This window comes from Mustela nigripes, chromosome 1 (assembly GCF_022355385.1).
Source record: "Mustela nigripes isolate SB6536 chromosome 1, MUSNIG.SB6536, whole genome shotgun sequence".
Taxonomy (NCBI): Eukaryota; Metazoa; Chordata; class Mammalia; order Carnivora; family Mustelidae; genus Mustela; species Mustela nigripes.
In genome coordinates this window covers 233,450,468-233,471,833 of record NC_081557.1, presented here as the reverse complement: position 1 = coordinate 233,471,833, position 21,366 = coordinate 233,450,468, and the positions used below count along the sequence as shown (strand labels likewise).

The 21,366-nt window shown below is 39.7% G+C and overlaps 1 protein-coding gene across 1 annotated transcript in view; it reads right to left on the bottom strand.

The window, feature by feature from the left end:
- NWD2 (NACHT and WD repeat domain containing 2) overlaps positions 1-21,366 on the bottom strand; it is a 181,800-nt gene that overhangs the window by 18,159 nt on the left and 142,275 nt on the right. The window contains exons 4-5 of the mRNA XM_059382237.1: positions 8,523-8,726; positions 248-392 (exon numbers count right to left, since the gene is read on the bottom strand). Coding sequence (XP_059238220.1) covers positions 248-392; positions 8,523-8,726 — 349 coding nt within the window. The remainder of the gene's footprint in view (positions 1-247; positions 393-8,522; positions 8,727-21,366) is intronic.

Below are 21,366 nucleotides of genomic sequence, written 5' to 3'. Positions count from 1 at the left end.
TATACCCAGGCTCCTCTAAGTTCTTTTTTTAAAATCATGTGTTCTGGAGAAGTCCTCAAATTAAGTGAAGGCTTATCTACTGGTTAAAAGAAAAGAACACTCGCCTCTCGAGGAGAAGGACATATTTAGAAAATTAAATTTCATCGGACAGTAAATGAAATTAAATTTGTAGACCCATAAAAGGGAAGCACTGAATGTGTCCATTACTTATCTGTTCCTTAGTTTATGGACGATGTGTCAAAATTACCTGAGAACAGGTACCTCTTAGCTTGGTTATATTTCATTTTCCCCTTTTCGTGTAACAGTTTTACGGCAGCCTTAAATATCTTCTTGATCTCATCTGATATCTCTTGCCAGGTCTTCTCATTGTCAGCTTTGGCAGGAGGCTGCATCTGTGAAGATGTAAAAAGTGAGACACTAGTCTTAAAATTATCAAAGGAAAAAAAAAGACAAAATTTAAGCATAAGAAAAGCATTATAATTTGAAGGTCTACTATGTGCCAATACTATGGTAGGTGCTTAACAGGCCACTGCCCCCAGTAACCCTTAACATTAGAAATTATCTCCATGTAATATGTGAATTTGCCCAAATTACACAGAATTTGTTTGTTGGGATTTTGGTTGTACTATGTATTTCCCTTAAAAAATTTATTTTACTTTAGTTCCAGCTAGTTGTATTAGTTTCAGGTGTACAATAGTGATTAAACACCCATACAATACCTGGTGCTCATCACAAGTACCCTTTTTAATCCCCACCCCCTATTTTGTTTGCCCTTCCTCCCACCCCCTCTGGTGACCATCAGTTTGTTCTCTGTACTTAGGAGTCCATTTCTTGGTCTCTCTCTCTTGCTCTCTCTCCTTCCCCTATTCCCTCCCCCTCTTTCTTTTTCTCTTTGCTCATTTGGTTTGTTTCCTAAATTCCACATATGATTGAAATCGTATGGTATTTGTCTTTCTCTTACTTATTTCACTTAACATAATAATCTCTAGCTCCATCCATGTCATTGCATATGGGAAGATTTCATTTTTTATGGCTAAATAATATTCCATTGTATATGTACACCACAGCTTCTTTATCCATTCATCAATCCATGGACATTCAGGTTGCTTCCATATCTTGGCTATTGTAAATAATGCTGCTATAAACATAGGGATGCAAGTTTCTCTTTAAGTGTCTCTTTGAATTAATATTCTGTATTTTGGGGGCAAATACCCAGTAGTGTGATTGCTGGATAATACAGTAGTTCTATTTTCAACTTTTTTAAGGAACCTCTATACTGTTTTCCAGAGTGTGCTGCCCTACTTTGCATTCTTACCAGTAGTGCAAAAGGGTTTCCCTTTCTCCACATCCTTGCCAACACCTGCTGTTTCTTGTTTTGTTGGTTTTAGCCATTTTGACATGTATGAGGTGATGTTTCATTGTGGTTTTGATTTGCATTTCCCTTATGATGAGTGATGCTGAGGATCTTTTCATGTGTCTGTTGACCATTTGTATATCTTCTTTGGAGAAATGTCTGTTTATGTCCACTGCCCATTTTTTAATTGGATTATTTGTTCTTTGGGTCTTGAATTTTATAAGTTCTTCATACATGTTGGGTATCAGTCCTTTATGGGTAAGTCATTTGCAAATATCCTCTCCCATTCCATAGGTTGCCTTTTAATTTTATTGATTGTTTTCTTTCTTGTGCAGAAGCTTTTTATTTTGATATGGTCCTAAATAGTTTATTTTTCCTTTTGTTTCCCTTGCCTCAGGAACATACCCAGAAAAGAGTTGCTGTGACTGATGTCAAAGAAGATATTGCCTATGTTTTCTTCAAGGAGTTTATGGATTCAGGTCTCACATTTAGGTCTTTAATCAATTTTGAATGTATTTTTGTGTATGGTGTAAGAAAGTGGTCCCATTTTTTTCTTTTGCATGTTGCTGTCCAGTTTTCCCAACACCATTTGTTGAAGAGACTGTCCTTTTCCTACTGGATATTCTTTCCTGCTTTGTTGAAAATCAATTGATCATATAGTTCTGGGTTTATACCTGTATTTTCTATTCTGTTCCATTGATTTATGGGTCTGGTTTTGTGCCAGTACCATACTATTTTGATCATTATAGCTTTGTAATATAACTTGAAGTCCAAACTTGTGATGCCTTCAGCGTTGCTTTTCCTTTTCAATGTTGCTTTAGTTATTCAGGGTATTTTGTTGTTCTATGTAGATTTTAGAATTGTTTGTTCTAGTTCTGTGAAAAACGCATTGGTAATTTGATAGGGATTGCATTAAATGTGTAGGTTGCTTTGGATAGCATAGACATTTTAATGATATTTGTTAACCCATGAGCACGGAATGTCTTTCCATTTCTTTGTGCCATCTTCAATTTCTTACATCAATGCTTTATAGTTTTCATAGTATAGTTCTTCTACCTCTTTGGTTAGGTTTATTCCTTGGTATTTTATTATTTTTGGTGCAATTGTAAATGGGATTTTTTTCTTAGTTTCTCCTTCTGTTTCTTCATTATTGGTATATAGAAATGTAACAGATTTCTGTACATTGATTTTGTATCCTGTGGCTTTACTGAATTTATGTACCAGTTCTAGCAGTTTTCTGGTTGAGTCTTTCGGGTTTTCTCTATATAGTAATACGTCATCTGCAAATAGTGAAAGTTTGATTTTTTCCTTAGTAATTTGCCTTTTATTTCTTTTTCTTGTCTGATTGCTGTGGCTAGGACTCTCCGTACTGTGTTGAATAAAAGTAGTGAGAGTGGACAATCTTACCTTTTTTCTCACCTTAGAGGAAAACCTCACTTTTTCCCCATAGAGGGTGATATAAGCTATGGGTTTTTCATATACGGCTTTTAAATGTACTTTGTTGAGGGTTTTTATCATGAATGGATGCTGTGCTTTATCAAATGCTTTTTCTGTATCTACTGAAATGACCATATGGTTCCTATCCTTTTTCTTATTAATGTGGTGTATCATGTTGATTGATTTGTGAATACTGAACCACACTTGCAACCCAGGAATGAATCCCACTTGATTGTGGTGACTGATCTTTTTAATGTATTGTTGAATTCAGTTTGCTATTATTTTATTGAGGATTTTTGTATCTATGTTCACTAGTGATATTAGCCGGTAGTTTTTTCCTTTAGTGGTGTCTTTATCCAGTTTTGGTATCAGGATAATAGTGGCCTCATTGAATAAGTTTGGAAGTTTTCTATCTATTTCTAGTTTTTGGAATAGTTTGAGAATAGGTATTAATTCTTCTATAAATGTTTGGAAATGGTCTCCTGTGAAACCATCTGGCTCTGGACTTTTGTTTGTTGGGAGTTTTTTTTGTTGTTTTCTGATACCCTTCTATCCTTCCTTCCTTCCTTCCTTTTCTTTTCCTTTCTTTCTTTTTTTTTTTTTTTTGGATTCTATTTCATTGCTGGTTAACAGTCTGAAAATTTTCTATTTCTTCCATTTCAGTTTTGGTAGTTTATTTTATTTTATTTTTTTTTAAAAATCTTATTTATTTGACAGAGAGAAATCACAAGTAGATGGAGAGGCAGGCAGAGAGAGAGAGGGAAGCAGGCTCCCTGCTGAGCAGAGAGCCCGATGCGGGACTCGATCCCAGGACCCTGAGATCATGACCTGAGCTGAAGGCAGCGGCTTAACCCACTGAGCCACCCAGGCGCCCCAGTTTTGGTAGTTTAAATGGTTTTAGAATTTATCCATTTCTTCTAGGTTATCCAATTTGTTGGCACATATTTTTTCGTAATGTTCTTTTATAATTGTTTATATTTCTGTGGTATCAGCTATTATTTCCTCTCTCTCATTTGTGATTTTATTTATTTAGTCCTTTCTCTATTTTTTCTTGATAAGTCTGGATAAAGGTTTATCAATTTTACTGAGTTTTTTCAAAGGACAAGTTCGTAGTTTTGTTACTCTGTTCTATTTGTGTGTGTGTGTGTGTGTGTGTGTGTGGTTTTTGTTTGTTTGTTTATTTGTTTTTAGTTTCTATATAATTTATCTGCCTTTATCTACTATTTCTTTTCTTCTGCTGGCTTTAGGTTTTGTTTGTTTTTCTTTCTCAAGCTCCTTTAGATGTAAAGTTAGGTTGTTTATTTGAGATTTTTCTTGTTTCTTGAGGTAGACTATGTTGTTAAAACTTCCCTTTTCTGTATTTTTTATTTCTTCTTTTATTTGCTGATTGATCCATTCATTGTTTAGTAACATGCTATTTAACCTCCTTGTATTTGTGGTCTTTCCAGATTTTTGCTTGTAATTGACTTCAAGTTTCATAGCATTGTGGTCAGAAAAGTTGCATGCTATGACTTCAATATTCTTGTATTTTTAAATTTTTTTTTTTGTGGGATAGTATATGATTTATTCTGGAGAATGTTCCATTTTCACACATGAAGAGCATGTGTGTTCTGCTGTGTTAAGATGGAATATCTGAACATATCTGTTAAATCCATCTGTTCCAGTGTATCATTCAAAGCCATTGTTTTGTGGTTAACTTTCTGTGTAGATGATCTGTGCATTGATGGAAGTGGGGTGTCAAAGTCCCCCACTATTATTGTGTTATTATCTATTAGTTCCTTTTATTTGTTATGAATGATTTTATGTGTTTGAGTGCTTCTCTGTTGGGTGCATAAGTATTTACAATTCTTATATCTTCTTGTTGGATTGTCCTTTTTATTATTACATGGGGACCTTCTTTTTCTCCTGTTACAGTCTTTGTTTAAAGTCCAATATAAATATCGCTAGTCTGGCTTTCTTTTGACATACATTTGCATAATAGATCTTTTCTATCCCTTCACTTTCAATCTGCAGGTGTCTTTAGATCTAAAATGAGTCTCTTTTAGGCAGCATTCATATGGGTCTTGTTTTTCATCTATTCTGTCACCTTTCTTTTGATTGGAGCACTTAGTCTATTTACATTCAAAGTAATTATTAATAGATACGTATTTATTACCATTATAGTATGCATTTTGTGGTTGCTTCTAAAGAGTTTCTCTGATCCTTCCTTATCTTTTTTCATGTTTTGCTGATTTTCTTCAGTGATATATTTGGATTTCCTTCTCTTTATTCCTTGCATATTTATTAGTGGTTTTGATTTGTGGTTACCATTAGGTTTGTATATAACCTAATTTCATATAGCAATCTATATTCAATTGATGATCATTTAAGTTTGAACCCATTCTTTTTTCCTGTCCTCCCCATATTTTAGGTATATGTATTATATTTTATATCCTTTTTTGTTGAATTCCTTGGCTGATTTTTTAATAGAAATATTCACATTTACTGCTTTTGTTTTTCTTACCTTTATGCTGTCAATTTTGGTCTCTTTCCTCCACTCAAAAAGCCCCTTTTAATATTTCATGGAGGGCTGGTTTAGTGGTCATGAACTCCTTTAGTTTGTGTGTTTCTGGGAAACTCTTTATCGCTCCTATTATGAATGATAGCCATGCTGGAAAGAATATTCTTACCTGAAGATCTTTCCCATTTAGCACTTTGAATATATCATGCCACTTTCCTTTGGCTTGCAAAGTTTCTTTTGAAAAACCTCATGCTAGCTCTGTGGGGTTTCCCTTGTAAGTTACTGATTTCTTTTGTCTTGCTGCTTAAAAAAATTTTTTTTATCACTAGATTTTGCCAATTTAATTACACCATGTCTTAGTGTGGGTATGCTTTTGTTGACTTTGATGGGTGTTCCCTGTGTCTCCTGGATCTAGATTTGTTTCCTTCTCCAGATTAGGGAAGTGTTCATCTACTAGTTCTTCAAATAAATTTTCTGTCCCCTTTTCTCTCTCTTCTTCTTCTCAGATCCCTATTATATGAATGATAATTAGGTTTGATGGAATCACTGAATTCCCTAAGTCTATTCTCATTTTGCATAATTCTTTTTTTTTTCTCTTTTGTTGGACTTGATTCCTTCCTATTAGTCTGTCTTCTAGGTCAGTAATTCATTCCTCTGCTTCTTCCATCCTGGTGTTCATTCCATCAAGTGTGTTTCTCATTTCATTTATTGAACCCTTTATGTTATCTGCTATGTTATTCCTTATCTCTGTGTTATAGGTTTCACTTATGTCTTCCACTCTTTTCTCAGTTCCAGTGAATATCCTTATGATCATTGCTTTAAATCCTCTATCAGGCATATTACTTAGATCTGTTTCACTTAGAAATAAGGTTGGGACCTTGTCCTATTCTTTCACTTGGGGTAAATTTCTTTGTCTCCTCATTTTGTCTGCATTTTTGTGTCTGTTTCTCTGTGTGAAGAAAGTCAGCTATGTCTTCTGCTCTTGAAAGTAGTGACTCTATGAAGAAGAGATCCTGGAGTCCCCTGTAGCGCAGTGGTCCGTGTTCACCAGAACTTGATCCTTCAGGAGAGTATCCTGTCTGTGTTGCTTATGCCCTGCTGTTGTGTTGGAATCACTTTTCCTTTCAATGCAATCATCTGCACTGTCTCATTGCCTGATGTGGGCTGTGCTTGCCCTCAGTGGTATTAATGGGACCCAGACAGACCAGTTCTTAGGGGGCAAGACCGCTGGGGAAATTGAGATCGGGGTGGTGGTATTAGCAAAATTTGGGCTGGGCCTCTAGTCATAGGCCAGATCTCCAAAGTGCTAAGGGCTACATCCTGGGGTGGCTAGGGACAAGATGCTGGGGGGCAGTTGTGTGATGATGGTTAGATATGCCTGGGCCTGGTGTGAGATGATGGCTGGGGGTAAATGGCTGGGCATGGTGTGTTGACAGCTGTGGACAAGGTGACAATGTGGCGTGTGCATGGCTTTAACAAAATCTGTCTTAAGCTTAGGGCCGAGGCTAGCAGTTTTGGAGTGGGCGAGTCCTCAGGAGAACTTGTGGTCACGGTGCACTGCTAGCAGATTGGGTAGCAAGTCCCTCTTGGGGTTTGATACAAATGTCATAACAAAATGATGTCTTTAGTATCCTCTAAAGAGAACAGGAAGTTAAAGGACAGGTGCTTTTATGTTTCCACTTAATTGTCTTTAATTGTCTCTTATTTGTTTCTGATTCTCTAGGAAATCAAATGGGAGCACCACCAACCAAACAAGTAACACTTATAGAGTCTTGGTGATGGTATTATTCATGCATTCACTTATTTAACAATAATTTATGAAGAAATATCAGGTGGGACTTAGAGAATAACTTACATTTCCCTGGAGGATCTTAGAATGACACAGGAACACCCCAAGCCAAATAGTAACATACAAGCAAGGGTTCCCAAACCACTGTCTAAACCTGGTTTCTTAAGATATTAGGTTTTTTGATATCTACATTTACCAGCAATACATAGACTCCTGGAATATTTAACTGAGGAATGGTTTGGATTTACCCTAAGATTCCTAGCCATAGACACAGATTTTTGCAGATAAATACTTTGAATAATGCATGGGGGGGGGAAGAAAAATTAAGGATCCTGACATGATTTCATATTTCATGCAGAAAATGCTGTATGCTATATATCAGCATGACAAATACTCAAGGTTATTAAATGAACTGTTGCCAAGTCAGAGCTGTCCTCTCAGAGATGCCTTGGTACTGAGTGTATTAAGGATGTTCTCTTTGGAAGAGAGATGGATATCTATGCCTTCTTTTCAATCTCTCTAGAAATCCCATGCAAGGAAAAGGCCCACCCCTTTTCTCTTCCTCCTTTATTCTGTTTCAGGGGATACATGGTAAATACAGTTAGGAACCAAGTTGGAGAGGAGACATTGATGCTATTTCCATCATACAAAGGCATGAATCAACCTCACTCCAGGATTCTACATAAGATACAAGAATATAAACTATGTATGAAATATTAAAGGAAAAATAATTGAATTAAAAAATGAGAGACTTTAAAAATAGCTAGGCAGATTTGAAAAAGCCCTCTCCTCCCAAAAACTTTCACACATCAAAAATATAACTGTTGAAAGCTTAATGCATGAACAGAGTGGACACAGCTGAAAAAAAAAATACTGAATTGGAAAAGACCTAAAATAGTCTTCTGGACAGCAGCATGGAGAGCTAAGGAAATTGGCAATATGGAAGAGAATCAAGAGAAATGGAGGACAGACTGAGATGGTCCAGTGTAAACTCAGTTACAGTACAAAAAAGAAGGAACAGAGGGAATAGAGGAAAGACATTATTTGATGAGATGATAACTGAGAACTTTCCAGAACAGATAGAATACATGAATTCACGAATATAGGAAGCATGACATATACCAGTAATTCAGAATGTTGTAGGCAATATTATAGGCAAAATGGAAAAAATAAGAGTATTTTCAGGTAAGTGCAGTTTATCACCAATAGACCTCCATTAGTGGAGCTTCCAAAGGAAGGAAATAACTCCAGAAGGAGAGTCTGAGAGGCCAAAAAGAAAGGTAAGTCAAAAATTGGCAAGTTTCTTAGCTTTGGATTTTGTTGTTACAAAGAAATGTAGGGTCCAGGGAAGAGTAATTTTATGTCTGCTGTGCCTTTTCTGTGGATGACCGATGGCTAAAAGTAATAGACACGAACATATTTTGGAGAGAAAGATAACTCACTGCATTTTTATTGCTTTTCAGCATTTCCGATTTAGGTCTGAGGTAATAAGCTGCCGGCACTGAGTTCTCATCGCGACAGTACCACTCTTCCAGAAGCTTGGTGTCCAGCTTTGCCTCTATGGCAGCATCCAAAATCATTTCAAACTCTGAGGCTTCAACTTCTCCAGGTATTCGAATGTTCCCATACTTTTCACCTAACAGTCCCTGTGTATCCACAAGAAAGTTCAGGTTAGTGTATCACCAAGAAAACTCATTTTAGTATTCACACTGTGTAGTTCAATTTAATATTTATTGAATAGTAAATAGAAACAAGATACATTGTTCTATCACTTTTCTCTTTTAATCATGGTGGATACCTTTTTTCCATGCATTAGTTAATAAGTAGTTAATTATGTTGTAGTTATAATAAATTCATGTAATGAAAATCGAGATTGCATATCACATCAGACAGATCCAAAATACAGTTTTATAACAAGTTTATTTCCCCAAAGTTTACAAAATACAACAAAAGTTGTTCTACTCTGAGATTTTCGTTTGTCCGTGACAAAGATGAAAGGCATGCTGGGCAAACACGTAAACTCTAAAAAAAATTGCTTTGTGATGAGTTAGATTTTTGAAGGTACAAATGAAAGTAGGAAATCACTGAATGGGATACTACTATGGACCCCCTGTAACTAAAAATATAGGTAAGATATCACTTTCCTTTTATTAAACTGGGAAAGGAAAACATGCTTGGTGTTATGTGAAAGTGTGAGAAGATCCCCGCACAGTGCTGGTGGGTGTGTAATTTGATCCAATATTTCACTGAAGAGTATTCTGGCAGAATGTATTAAAAGCCTTCAAAATCTATATAACTGTGGACTTGGCAATTTTTCTTCTGGGAAATTGTCTTTAGAAAATAATTAAGGATGTGCATAAAGATTTACCAGAATATTTATGCTGATACCGTTTTAACAGGAAGGACTTGGCAAAACAACCTAAGTGTCCTGCAAATGGGAACATTTAAATGTACCATAGTACCTCTATTCAGAGGATACAGCAAATCGTGTTCTAGAACTGTATTGACGTAGAAAGATTTTTTTTCAGGTTTTTATTTAAGTTCTAATTAGTTAACATACAGTGTAATATTAGTTTCCTGTGTAGAATTTAGTGATTTATCACAAAAACAACACCCAGGCTCATCACAAGAGCCCTCTTTCTTCCCCATCACTCATTTAACCCATCACCCCGCCGCCTTCCCTCCATCAGTTTGTTGTTTATAGTTAAGAGTCTGTTTTCTGGTTTGCCTCAATTTTTTCCTTTTTCTCCCTATGTTCATTTGTTTTGTTTCTTAAATTCCACTTATGAGTGAAATCATATGGTATTTGTCTTTCTCTGACTGACTTATTTTGTCTATCGTAATACTATCTAGCTCCATCCATGTCAATGCAAATGGAAAGATTTCATTCTTTTTTATGGCTGAGTAATATTCCCGTGTGTGTGTGTGTGTGTGTACCCATCTTCTTTACCCATTCATCTAGCTGGTGGACATTTGGGCTTTTTTCATAATTTGGCTATTGTTGCTAATGCTGCTATAAATATTGGGGTGCATCCCTTCCAATCAGTATTTTTGTATCCTTTGGATAAATACCTAGTAATGCAATTGCTGGATCATATAAGATGTTTATAGGAGTGCCTGGGTGGCTCAGTTGTTTAAAGCCTCTGCCTTTGGCTCAGGTCATAATCCTGGGGTCCTGGGATTGAGACCCACATCGGGCTCTCTGCTTATCAGGGAGCCTGCTTCCTCCTCTCTCTCTCTCTGCCTACCTCTCTGCCTACTGGTGATCTCTGTCTGTCAAATAAATAGATAAAATCTTAAAAAAAAGAAGATGTTTATAAAATACTATTAAGTGAAAAGGTATGTTACAAAATAGTATGTATAAGACGAGTCCAATGTTTTATATATATATTACATATATATACATGCACAAGAGAAGATTGTATATGTAATTATATATAAACATATACATAAGAAAAATTTATAAGATGCACAGCAGTATCATCAATGGCTATCTTTGGGTGGCTTTACATTTACTTAGGTTATTTTTAAAATTTTTAAAAGTTTATTTATTTTTTTAGTGATCTCTACACCCAGTGTGGGACTTGAACTCACCATCCTGAGACCAAGAGTCACATGTTCCACTGACTGAGCCAGTCAGGCGCCCCTGAATTTGTTGCTTTTTTTTTATTAAAACTTTTTTTTGTAGTACACATTATTATTTTGTAGTCAGAGAAACAACAGGCACTGAAAGATTTAAAATCTAGTGATGCTGTCTATGCTGCTTTGTGGAACAACACTTCTCAAGCTTCCTCTAGAAGTCTGTTTAAGCCTGTGGTTCTCAAAGTGTGGTCCTCAGACCAGCAGCATTAGCAACACCTGAGACTTACTAGTTCTGTAAATCCCCAGGTCCTAGTGCAGACCCATGAGTCAGAAACTCAGGGGGTCTTGCTGAGCAATCAGTCCTTTAGCAGGTCGTCCAGGTGGCTGAACCACTGGTTTAAGCTAATAAAAGTATTACCTTATATAGCATCTGGTATTTCAATTACTCTTCAATGCCTAGTAGAAACAAGGAAAGGACATACTGGAACCCTATGCCATCTAAGACAACTTGGTTTGCTTTATGGTGTCCATGGGAAGGTTTCTCTTTAATCTGTGGGAACCTTCAGCCTTTCGTCCCGTTGCCTAGCACCTTTACCATAAGCTTCAAGCTCTGTTCCCCATTGGAAAGTGAATTGAGGTTTGGCTTCCTTGGGGGGGCACTTCTTACTATGTTTACCACCTATCGCTGTAATACCCACATTTTTTTTTTTTTTTTTTTTTTTTTTTTGCCTCATACAGATAAGTGAAAGAACAAAAGTCCAGGGTAGATCTGTGTTCAAGCTAAATTCATAACCTAAACTCTATTGCGAGATGGTAAGCCCCATAAGGGTTGAGGCCTGAGATGCATAGAAAATTAAAAAAAAAACAAAAACCTGTTTGTTAAATAAATGAATGAACGAAAATAGAGAATAAATCTTTAGACTGTTCTATTATTTTTTTAAAAAGATTTATTTATTTTAGAGAGAAAGGGGAGGAGGGGGAGGAGAGAGAGAGAGAGCGAGCAAGCGAGAATCAACAGGAGGAGCAGAGGGACAGAACAGAGAATCTCAAGCAGATTTTGCATGGAGCACAGAGCCTGACGTGGGGTCCATCTCAGTACCCTGAGATCATGACCTGAGCTGAAACCAAGAACTGGGTTCTTAACTAACTGCACCACCCAGGCGCTCCTAGACTGTTCTATTCTTAGCTGAAGCTTCCTCTTGTATTCAGAAATAATATTTCAGATCACAAGAGGTAGAGTAACAATTTGGGAAGGGGCTAGTCTTATCTGCAACCTTCATTTAAGCCTATAGTCTTTTAATAAGTCCTGTCTAAACACATCCCTGGTTGGGCCATGCCTTATCTCCTTGGACATGATCCATCTCATCTAACTGGCTCACTCCCACTGACAGTGGCTAACTGCACTCACCTTTTCAAGCTCAAGTCTCCTCGGTACTAGCCTCAGAGACCAGGCAGGAGGGAGGTACAACTTACTTGTCCTCCTTGGCTACATAAAGGCCCTCTGGAAGGGCCTTGGATGGAGGGACAGCCCCACTTCGTCTCCATTATTTCAGCATGGTAAATGAGGGTCTACCCAGGGTTCTTTTGAAATAAGGGTGTTCTAACCCCAACTCACTGTACCAGTCTGAAGGCCAAATGAGAACACTTTAGTTTCAATCTGCATTTATTTTGGGCTATTCTTGACAACAGGCTGTATGCAACAAAGATTATGTTATTTTGAGTTGTTTCTCACTTTCTGTTTTGTCAAGGAATAATTGACAGACGATGTTGCATTAGTTTCAGCTGTACGGCATAGTGACTCAATGTTTGTATACATTACAAAATGGTCACCACAATAAGTCTGGTTACCATCTGTCATCATGAAAAGTTGTTAGAATATTATGGGCTATATTCCCTATGTTGTACACTGTATCCCCGTGTCTTATTTATTTTCCAGCTGGTAGCTTGTACCTCTCAATCCCCTTTACCCATTTTGTCCATTCCCTCCTCCCTTCCTTCTGGCAACCATCATTTTATTCTCACTTTTAATGTTCCTCTTCTGAACTCTCTCATGTTAAACTTGGGTTAATGAGCAGGGATGACCTCCATTCTAGCCAGACTGGGGATTATCCTATTCCTGTTGGCTAGTTCTGGGTAAAGGGTCATCAGCATGTTCAGTCAGGACTGTCTGTCATGAGGAGTGAGGTTTTAGTGTGGGGAAGAGCCATCCAGAAAACCTGCATGGGCAAGGTAGAGAGTAAGAACACTTGGAAGCAGTAGCCGCTGGAGGCGTTCAGCAGAGTTTGGCCATGGGTGGAGGATCTGGTGGACAGCCAGATCATTACATATGGAGTTTAGTAATTGACACTTCTCCATCTAGCCAGCAGCAAAGCCCAGGAATACCATGCACCCAGCTACCAAGATATAGGGCAAGACCGGCTGGATTTGGGGTACGGAGTAGGAAGGAGGACAAAGTAATGACTTCGTGAGACAAGACTGTGTCCCAGCACAAAACCATCATCACTGCACCCACAATGAACTAATGGCTGGTTCTTTGTCTTTCTGCCCTAAGGCCGGTCCTGGAGTCTAGGGCAGCATCATCAAATCTATGGCTTAGTTTCTAAAGCATGCCCCTTGGATTACCTGCACCTCAGTCACTTGAAGTGCTTGTTAAAATGCAGGTTCCGAGATTGCTTCTCTGACCTAAAGAACACTGTGGTTGGCAGCCCAGGAATATGCATTTTAAAATGAGATTAAAATGAATCTAGAATTTGAGACACTGCTATGGGCAATGCACACGTGGTCTCATGGCTAATAGTAGACATTGAAGGGGCAGGATGAGGAACACAGCAGATTATTAGAAAAATCGAAGGCTACTCCAAAATAATTATTTGAGTGGAACCGCTGGCACCAAATACTACAATTATTTGATCGATATGGTAAGGCAAAATGTATTTTAGAGTAGAGATACTAAAGAAGAAAAAAATCCTCATCCAATTCAAATAGCAAATATATATAGAACTCTTACTATATATAAAGTGGTAATATAGAACTTTAGAAAAGTAATAATGTGCTACAGGCTTAAAGTTTCTTATTGGATTGTTCTCCCCAAGTCTTTTCTTTTTATTGATTCTTCCTTTGGGTGGAACGCTCATAAATCATGAAGCAGTGACTTTTCAGGAGTCCAAGACAGGATTCTGCCTTAGTCTTATCTTGCTATTTGAGAAATAGCAAAAAAGAGAAGTAGCAAAAGAAGAGTTTGCCATCCCGTTTTTCAGGAAGATTTTTTAGGTTCTATGTGGTTACAGTAGTAACACACAAAGCGTGCCTGTATCTACCAGGACTAGAGATAGTCAACTTAGACAAAGAGTCTGTTAACTTGGTTGCAAAGTCCAGTTCATATGGTTGATGACTCAGAGTAGGGGTAGAGATACAGGACCATGCCTGATAGGCTAGCAGTCAGATTCAAGGTAGCAAGATGGTGTCTATCTTGTTTTCCTAATCAGATGATTCTTTAGGTCTGGAGCCTTGGGCAGTCTCCATGAATGACTATAGAAAGTATGAGCAAGAATACATCCTTTTCTGTTCACTGGCAATAGAATAGTCACTCCCACCACCAAAGGAGAAACAATCAGTCAACATCCTTCTCACCTCAATGCTCTAGAAGGTCATTTTTTGCTCAGTTAAACTAACTTTGTCACTTTGTGGGAGAAATTTGGTGGCAAGCTGAAGGACTACATTCGATTTTGCATTGAGGGCCATTTTTATTAATGACACCACTAATCAATCTGCCTGTGTGATCTTGTATGGAAGAAATGCGTCTGTCTGAAACAATTCTCAACTTTTTGTTGAATCGCTTAATGCACTGTCAGTATGCACATGAACATAAATATATGAGATTTCTCCTGTCTGCAGAAATCCATAATCACCTCTCCCACCTACTAATCAACTGTGAAAACATTTAAATTACCCATTCTTCAACACTGAAGATATATGTTAGGCAAGTAGAGACAATCCAATTGAGTTCTCAAATACAATCAGGAAGTTAAGTTCAAATAGTTGAAAAGCCCAAGAAAATCTCCTATTTTTCCTATAGTTTCTGCATGTAAAATTCTAGCACAAGATATACTTTCAGATGCTCTGGGAACTATATAGAAGTGATGGTTGCCCAACACTGTAAATGTGCTAAGTGCCACTGAATTGTTCACATTCAAATGATAAATGAAAAAAAATCTCTGAGAGAGCATGCACATGTAGGTGGGGAGGGGCAGAAAGAGAGGGAGACGGAGAGAATTTTACGCTGACTCCAAGCTCAGCGTGGAGCCCGACTTGGGGCTCCATCTCACCATCCCAAGATCATGACCTGAGCCCAAGTCAAGATTCAGAAGCTTAACCGACTGAACCACCCAGGCACCCCCACATGGTTAATTTTATATTCTATGAATTTTACCTCAATGAAAAAAAACCTCTGAATTTTAAAATTCTTTGAAACCAGGAACTTAAATGTAAAAGGACTCTCTTTTTTTCTATCTCCTTTTCATTCTTTATATGCTGATATAGATACGTCTAAGCCATTGTTTTTAAAGGCTTAATGATAACATTTTCTTTCCTCGTAACTGATTTTTCTTCTCTGTTGGGCCCACACCGATTCCCTCCTTCACCCCCCCTCTGCTCTTCACGTGCAGTTGGTTCTGCCTGGGCTTGGGAGTGAGAATCTTCGGGGTCTGAGTCTGACGCTACAAGTTTACCTTGTAGCAAAAAGAGCAGAAGGATTGAACTGTCGTTAAAGGCATGGGTGAGTTCCACGTGTCTTCGCTCTTACTGCATTGTGGGATGCCAGGAAAGGGCAGTCTTTGGGGGGTTGTGGGTGCCAGGCTTTGTAGGCAGGCAGACAGGTGCTCTTGGGCTGCTATTTATGAGCCCAAACTCGGGGGCGGGGGGAGCAGCTGGAAGGAAAGGGAGAGGTCAACCCCCCCCCACCCCCCCGCAGTGGAACTATCATAGGCTGAAGCAGTCCTCCATAAACACCTCGGTCCCCTAACTCAGTCACTGATGTGAGGTAGGTGGGGCTGTTCCTTCCTTCTGTAAGCTTCCCTTTTATTGATTAAAATAAAACCCACATTGTTGGGTCGGGGGCTCTGGGAGTGCAGGAGAAACAGTAGAAATGACCACCAGGCAGCCGTCCTCCAGGCCCCGCCCCTTCCTAACGCTTGACTCTCCCGCCTTAAGGATGTATGCCCAGGTCACTCTCCACAGTAACCCCATACCTATGCAAGAAACTGGAACATCAGGACTCCCCCAACCCTCCAATCCCCGAATACCATACTTTATATGGCTGTGAACCTATACCCCGTCTTAACCCAGATAAAAGACCCACTCGACCCCCCTCCCAGCATGACTTCCCCGACTCTCCTCTCTGGAGTCTTGGAACCTCCCCTAAGGGCGCCTTTAATAAATCTTGCCTTGTGCCTACTTCGCCTGCTGTCGTGTTTATCTCGCCTGTAAAACCGTACACACATTTATATATACGCTTTCCCTCAAGATTCTGCAAAGCAAGTAGAGTTATAGAAGATCCTATCTCACAGACCTTAGCGGGCTTGCCTCAGACTGCTTCTTTAAAAAGACGCCTGGGGCACCTGGGTGGCTCAGTGGGTTAAGCCTCTGCCTTAGGCTCAGGTCAGGATCCCAGCGTCTTGGGATCTAGCTCGCGCATCCTGCCCTCGGCTCAGCAGGGAGCCTGCTCCTCCCCACCCCCGCCTGCCTCTCTGCCTACTTGTGATCCTGCTCTCTCTCTGTAAAATTAAAAAAAAAAAAAAAAAAAAAAAAAAAAAAAAAAAGGCACCAGCACTTGAATATGGAGCTTTCTTTCTTTCTTTCTTTCTTTTTTAAGCTTTTATTTATTTATTTGACAGAGGGAGAGATCATAAGTAGGCACAGCAGCAGGCAGAGAGAGAGGGGGAAACAGGTTCCCCGCTGAGCAGAGAGCCGGATGCAGGGCTCAATCCCAGGACCCTGAGATCATGACCTGAGCCCAAGGCAGAGGCTTAACCCACTGAGCCACCCAAATGCCTCAAATATGGGGCTTTTAATTCAACAACCTCATTCTTTCTCCTTCAGCAAGTTATTGTGCTATGCTCCCTTCTAAAAGTGCCTTCAGGTCACTTACTGGCTTGTGATGACTCTTTAGCCCATGCCCTTGGCTGGACCACCATCCATGGCCATGCAGTCTCTGAGCCACACAGCTCCAAGGGGCACTGTTCGCAAGGACTATGGCATGTTCAATGATCCTGGGTTACGGCCTTTGACATTCTTTTTGTCTGATTTATTGTTGGGCAAAGGGACCAAAATGGTTGTGATCAATTCCCTGGAGCTCCCAGCCCCCCTTCATGGAGCTCTGTTACCGAGTAAGGCCAACTGACCAAAGCTAAAGGATCAGAACCCGCTTCCTGCACTTAAGACTATTTTCTCAATATTTTTTAAAAGTCAACAAGCACGTTCACAATTGACTTTCACATTTTTAAATATAAACACAAGGGAAGGTACTTTATTAGCAGTGAATTGCAACATACTCTAACATTGTTTCCTATGTCCTAAGAAGCAAGAATAAATGCAGAGAAGTGAATGTAATGGTTCATTTCACATGTCAGCTTTAAAAGGCGCCCCAGGTATTTGACCAAAGGTTATTTCTGGGTGTGTCCCTAAGGGTGTTTCTGGGTGAGATTAGCATTTGCATTGGCAGACTAACTAGAACGGGAAGGTGGGAGAGGAGAGACTTGACTCTGCCTATTTGAGCTGGGGCCTTGGTGGGCTGCCCTCTGCCCTGACTTAAATTATGCCCACGGTGGGGTCTCCAGCTTGCAGAAAGCAGATCGTGACCCTTCTAACTTATCTGTTAGGTTTCAATAATGTCCTCACTAATGACAGTCTGGATAAGATCTTTAAGAGACATCATAACTTTTGGCACCAAAAGACGTCAAGGTAGTATCTTTAAAAAACTGTTCATCTCTTCACCATTAGAGATGGACGCTTGTATGAGAGTTGCCAAGAATGGATGTTAGCAGATACGCTTAGCACCTAGAGTGTGCAATTATCCAGCTACCCGAGATGGAAATAACAGCTATATTCTGATCAGCTGTCTGTGGGCAAGCAAATACGCCCATCCCCCACCATTTGTACATAACGTGCCTGTGTTTCACGGGCCACAAAAACGGATTTCTGAAATACAATATAAACAGAAATATCTATTCCTGCACACAAATGATCTACGTGTAGATCAAGAAGATTTGAGGTTGGGAAAGGCAAAGGTCAGAAATGACTCGCTAAGGTCACTTTTTTGAGTCTCAGACTTCACAGCTGGACGTAGAGAGATTCCTCTAGGCTTTGTGTATTCGTCTGGCTACTCATCTACCCTGGTTTGTTGAGAGAATCAAGCAGGTCCTACAAGTGAAAGCACTTTGCAAGACGTAAAGCATGTGGCGATGTATAAAGCGCCACCACTTTACTCAAATATATAGTTTTTAAAGAAGCATACATACATCCACGGACTAGCTATCAATCCCGAGAAGTACGGCTGGATAGCTAGAGAAGGGAAGGAAGTATCTCACGATTGAAAAAAAGAGAAGCAGAAGACAAGACGGAAAGAGTGGGTAACTGTTTACTTACAGGTGGGAAGAAGGTCCCGTAAGGATAAATTCCTCCGTTCTCCGGGAGGGGGCGAGAAAAAGAGGCTTAAATGAACTCTGCTGGGTGAACTGTCTCTGATGGCTGGAGCTACAGCAACAGATGTGTGGAGTGATCCTTCATGGAGAATTCCAGGCAGTGCTGTAGGGCCAGCTGACAGCCCTCAGGTAAAAATAAGTTTTAAAAAATGGAGCAATTTGTGTCATTACCTGTGTGTAAATGGCCATGTTTGAAGGAACTGAGTTACTGAAATTCAGTTATGCTGCAAAAGACCAGCAAATCGCATCCCCCAGAATTCATTATGTTGAGCCCCCTTCCCCCCCATGTAACTGACATGGGGTCTTTAAGGCCATGATCAGGGTTAAATGAGGTCATCAGGGTGGAGCTTGGAGCCGCCAACAGAATGGGTGCCCTTATAAGAAGAGGAAGAAAGGCGAGAATTTTCTTTGGCTCATGGGGACACAGCCAGAAGGAAGCTGTCTTCAGGCCAGGAAATGTTCTCAACAGACGCTGGCCCGTTGGCACCCTGAACTTGGACTCGTCAATGCCAAAATGTGAGAAAAGACATTTCTGTGGTTTAAGCCACCCATTCTATGGTATTTCGTCATGTTAGCCTGACTAATTTGGTGTGGTGATATGCTAGAGCAGACTAAAACCAGCTTAATGAATGATACAGAGCAAATTTTGTCAGTGAAAGTTCTGGTCTTTCTGGCCAATTCATCATAAAATGAACCGAGAGGGTAAAGTTCTGGATTAAATGATCTACCAATTTTGTAAAATATGCAACAGAATACGTGAATGCTTTGATCTAATTTACATAATCAAAGTATAGTTTTACCTTTTTTACAGTTTAACTATAGTTATTTGCATACTGGCCCCCACTGCTGTACTTATGTTAATAGTATATCAATAATCTACTTTTTACTTATTACAGTGTGCTTTTGTGCGTAAGGAAGTTTTATTACCTGGAAAATGCTGGACACACTGACTCTCTAGAACCATCCCAGCGAGGGAAGCTGTGAAGGGACTGGGGAGCAGAGCCACGGGAGATAGAACTGTCCTGGCCTTTCACTGGCATCAGTTTCCCAGTGCAGATTATGACCGTAATGGTGGCCCATTGCCTCACAAAACTGACAACCAGGGCATGTACTGGGATTCTAAAATGCTAAAGAAAAAGCGGAGAATCGTTAAAAAAAAAGTGGATACAAAAGAGCAAGGGCTTGGCAGGGCTGGGGTTGGCTTGGAAAAGAGTGGGGAAAGCACTTTGAACATATTGGAAATGAGATGCTTTTATTTCAGTGGTGCTGTCCATAGAGCAATTACAGATACGGATCTGTAAGTCAGAAGAGTAATCCAGCTGGAAAAGTGGTCCCCAAGGTCCTCATGCATTCATTCCACAGATACTGAGCTCCTAACTTGGCAGGGTGACCAGTTTGCTCAGGACTGCCTCCCAGTTTGACGACTGAAAGTTTTAGAAACCTCCTCAGTCCGCGGCAAGCTGGGATGATTGGTGACACGAAGGTGTTCATGGTCCTTGCTCCTTGGAGAGCTTTCTAGGAGGGCAGTTGAATGTCTGTATAAGTTAGATAGCTTAAGGGGGAGAGACTGAGTGGAAAGAGAGCAGGGCTAAGGTCCACCAAACTGGAGTATGGGCATGGGAGCAGGAGGAGGAAGAGTAGAGGAGTATCCCAGAAGTCCAGAGGGAAGAGAATGCTCATGCTGAAAATATTTACACAGAGTTCTTACAAAGCAGTGGGAAAATGGACAAAGGACATTGGTAATTCACAGAGGCAGAAAAACAAGGGCCAGTAAGCATGAAAGAGAATAATGCTCAAGGCTAGCTTTACGAACAATCACAGAACTGCAAACGCAAACACCCGTGATTAAGGCTTTTCGCTGATCAAACCGATAGAGGGAAATAATACCTTGTGGTGCAGAGGCAAAAGGAAACGGGCACTCTCAAACGCTCTCAGAGGACCGATAAAAATGGGCACCACTTTGCTGAGCATGTAATCTGGCAGTAGGTTTAAGATTCTACTTTTAGAAATCCATCCTACTCTTTCCACAGGATTTGTGTACTGAGATGCCCAACAATTTTTAGCTTATGTCTTGGCTTTATTCTGTAAGAGATTTTAAATTTACCAGTATTCATACAAACAAAGTTGCCAGCCATAATCACTAATTCACATAAGGTGTGGGACTGAATTCTGCTCAAGTGTCTATTTTCCTAAGGCTGTGAAATTAACTAGAGAAACACACAAAGCATAAAATAGCTAACTATGCCCCACACCAGCTTGACCACTAAACGTTTGGTCCTATTTTCAAGTGGCTTTTTAAAAAAATTAATAGACCTTTCCCATCAATGAGTATTTAGTTCTTCCAATCTTTTTTTTTTTTTTTAAACAATAATACCCTACAAAATATCCTATTATTAAGGTAGCAGATATTGAGGGCATTATGTCCATGGAAATAGCATCAGTTTATATTTAAGATGCAAAACATCCCACACTCAGATCAGATTCTAATTTCACACTAAAAACTGTGGGTTCCAGTTCTATTTTGGTGCCTATGGAGGCTGCTTCTCACAGCCATTGTCCAGCTGGCTGGGTCCTCGTCCTGGCTTTGATTTGTTGCACAATGCCTGGCCCACAGCAGGCTCTCCCTTCTTTTCCTGCTGCCCGGCAAGGGTCAGCCGTGGGCAGTGTGTCGAAGGGTTCTTTCAGAAGCGCCCATCTGTGTGCATATCCTGGGAAGCTTTTCAGTGCTGCTTTGAAAGCCTTATGGGAAAAGGCTGAATTGCCTATGCATGCTGCTGGCCCAGAGTTCTAAGCAAAGTTTCCTCTTTTCAACTGGGAACAGAGCAGAGAGGCCTGGGAGCCAGTCTGGCAGGTGCACCACGGGCCTGAAGGCTGGACAGTTAATACTGTCTAAATGGCAGCCTTATTAATGGGTATCCAGTAATAAGGTCTGGGTTCAGGAAGGTCTAGGGGGACATAATTACCAGTGTCCCCTTCGGTGTATGCCTAATCTATAACTGAAAAATTT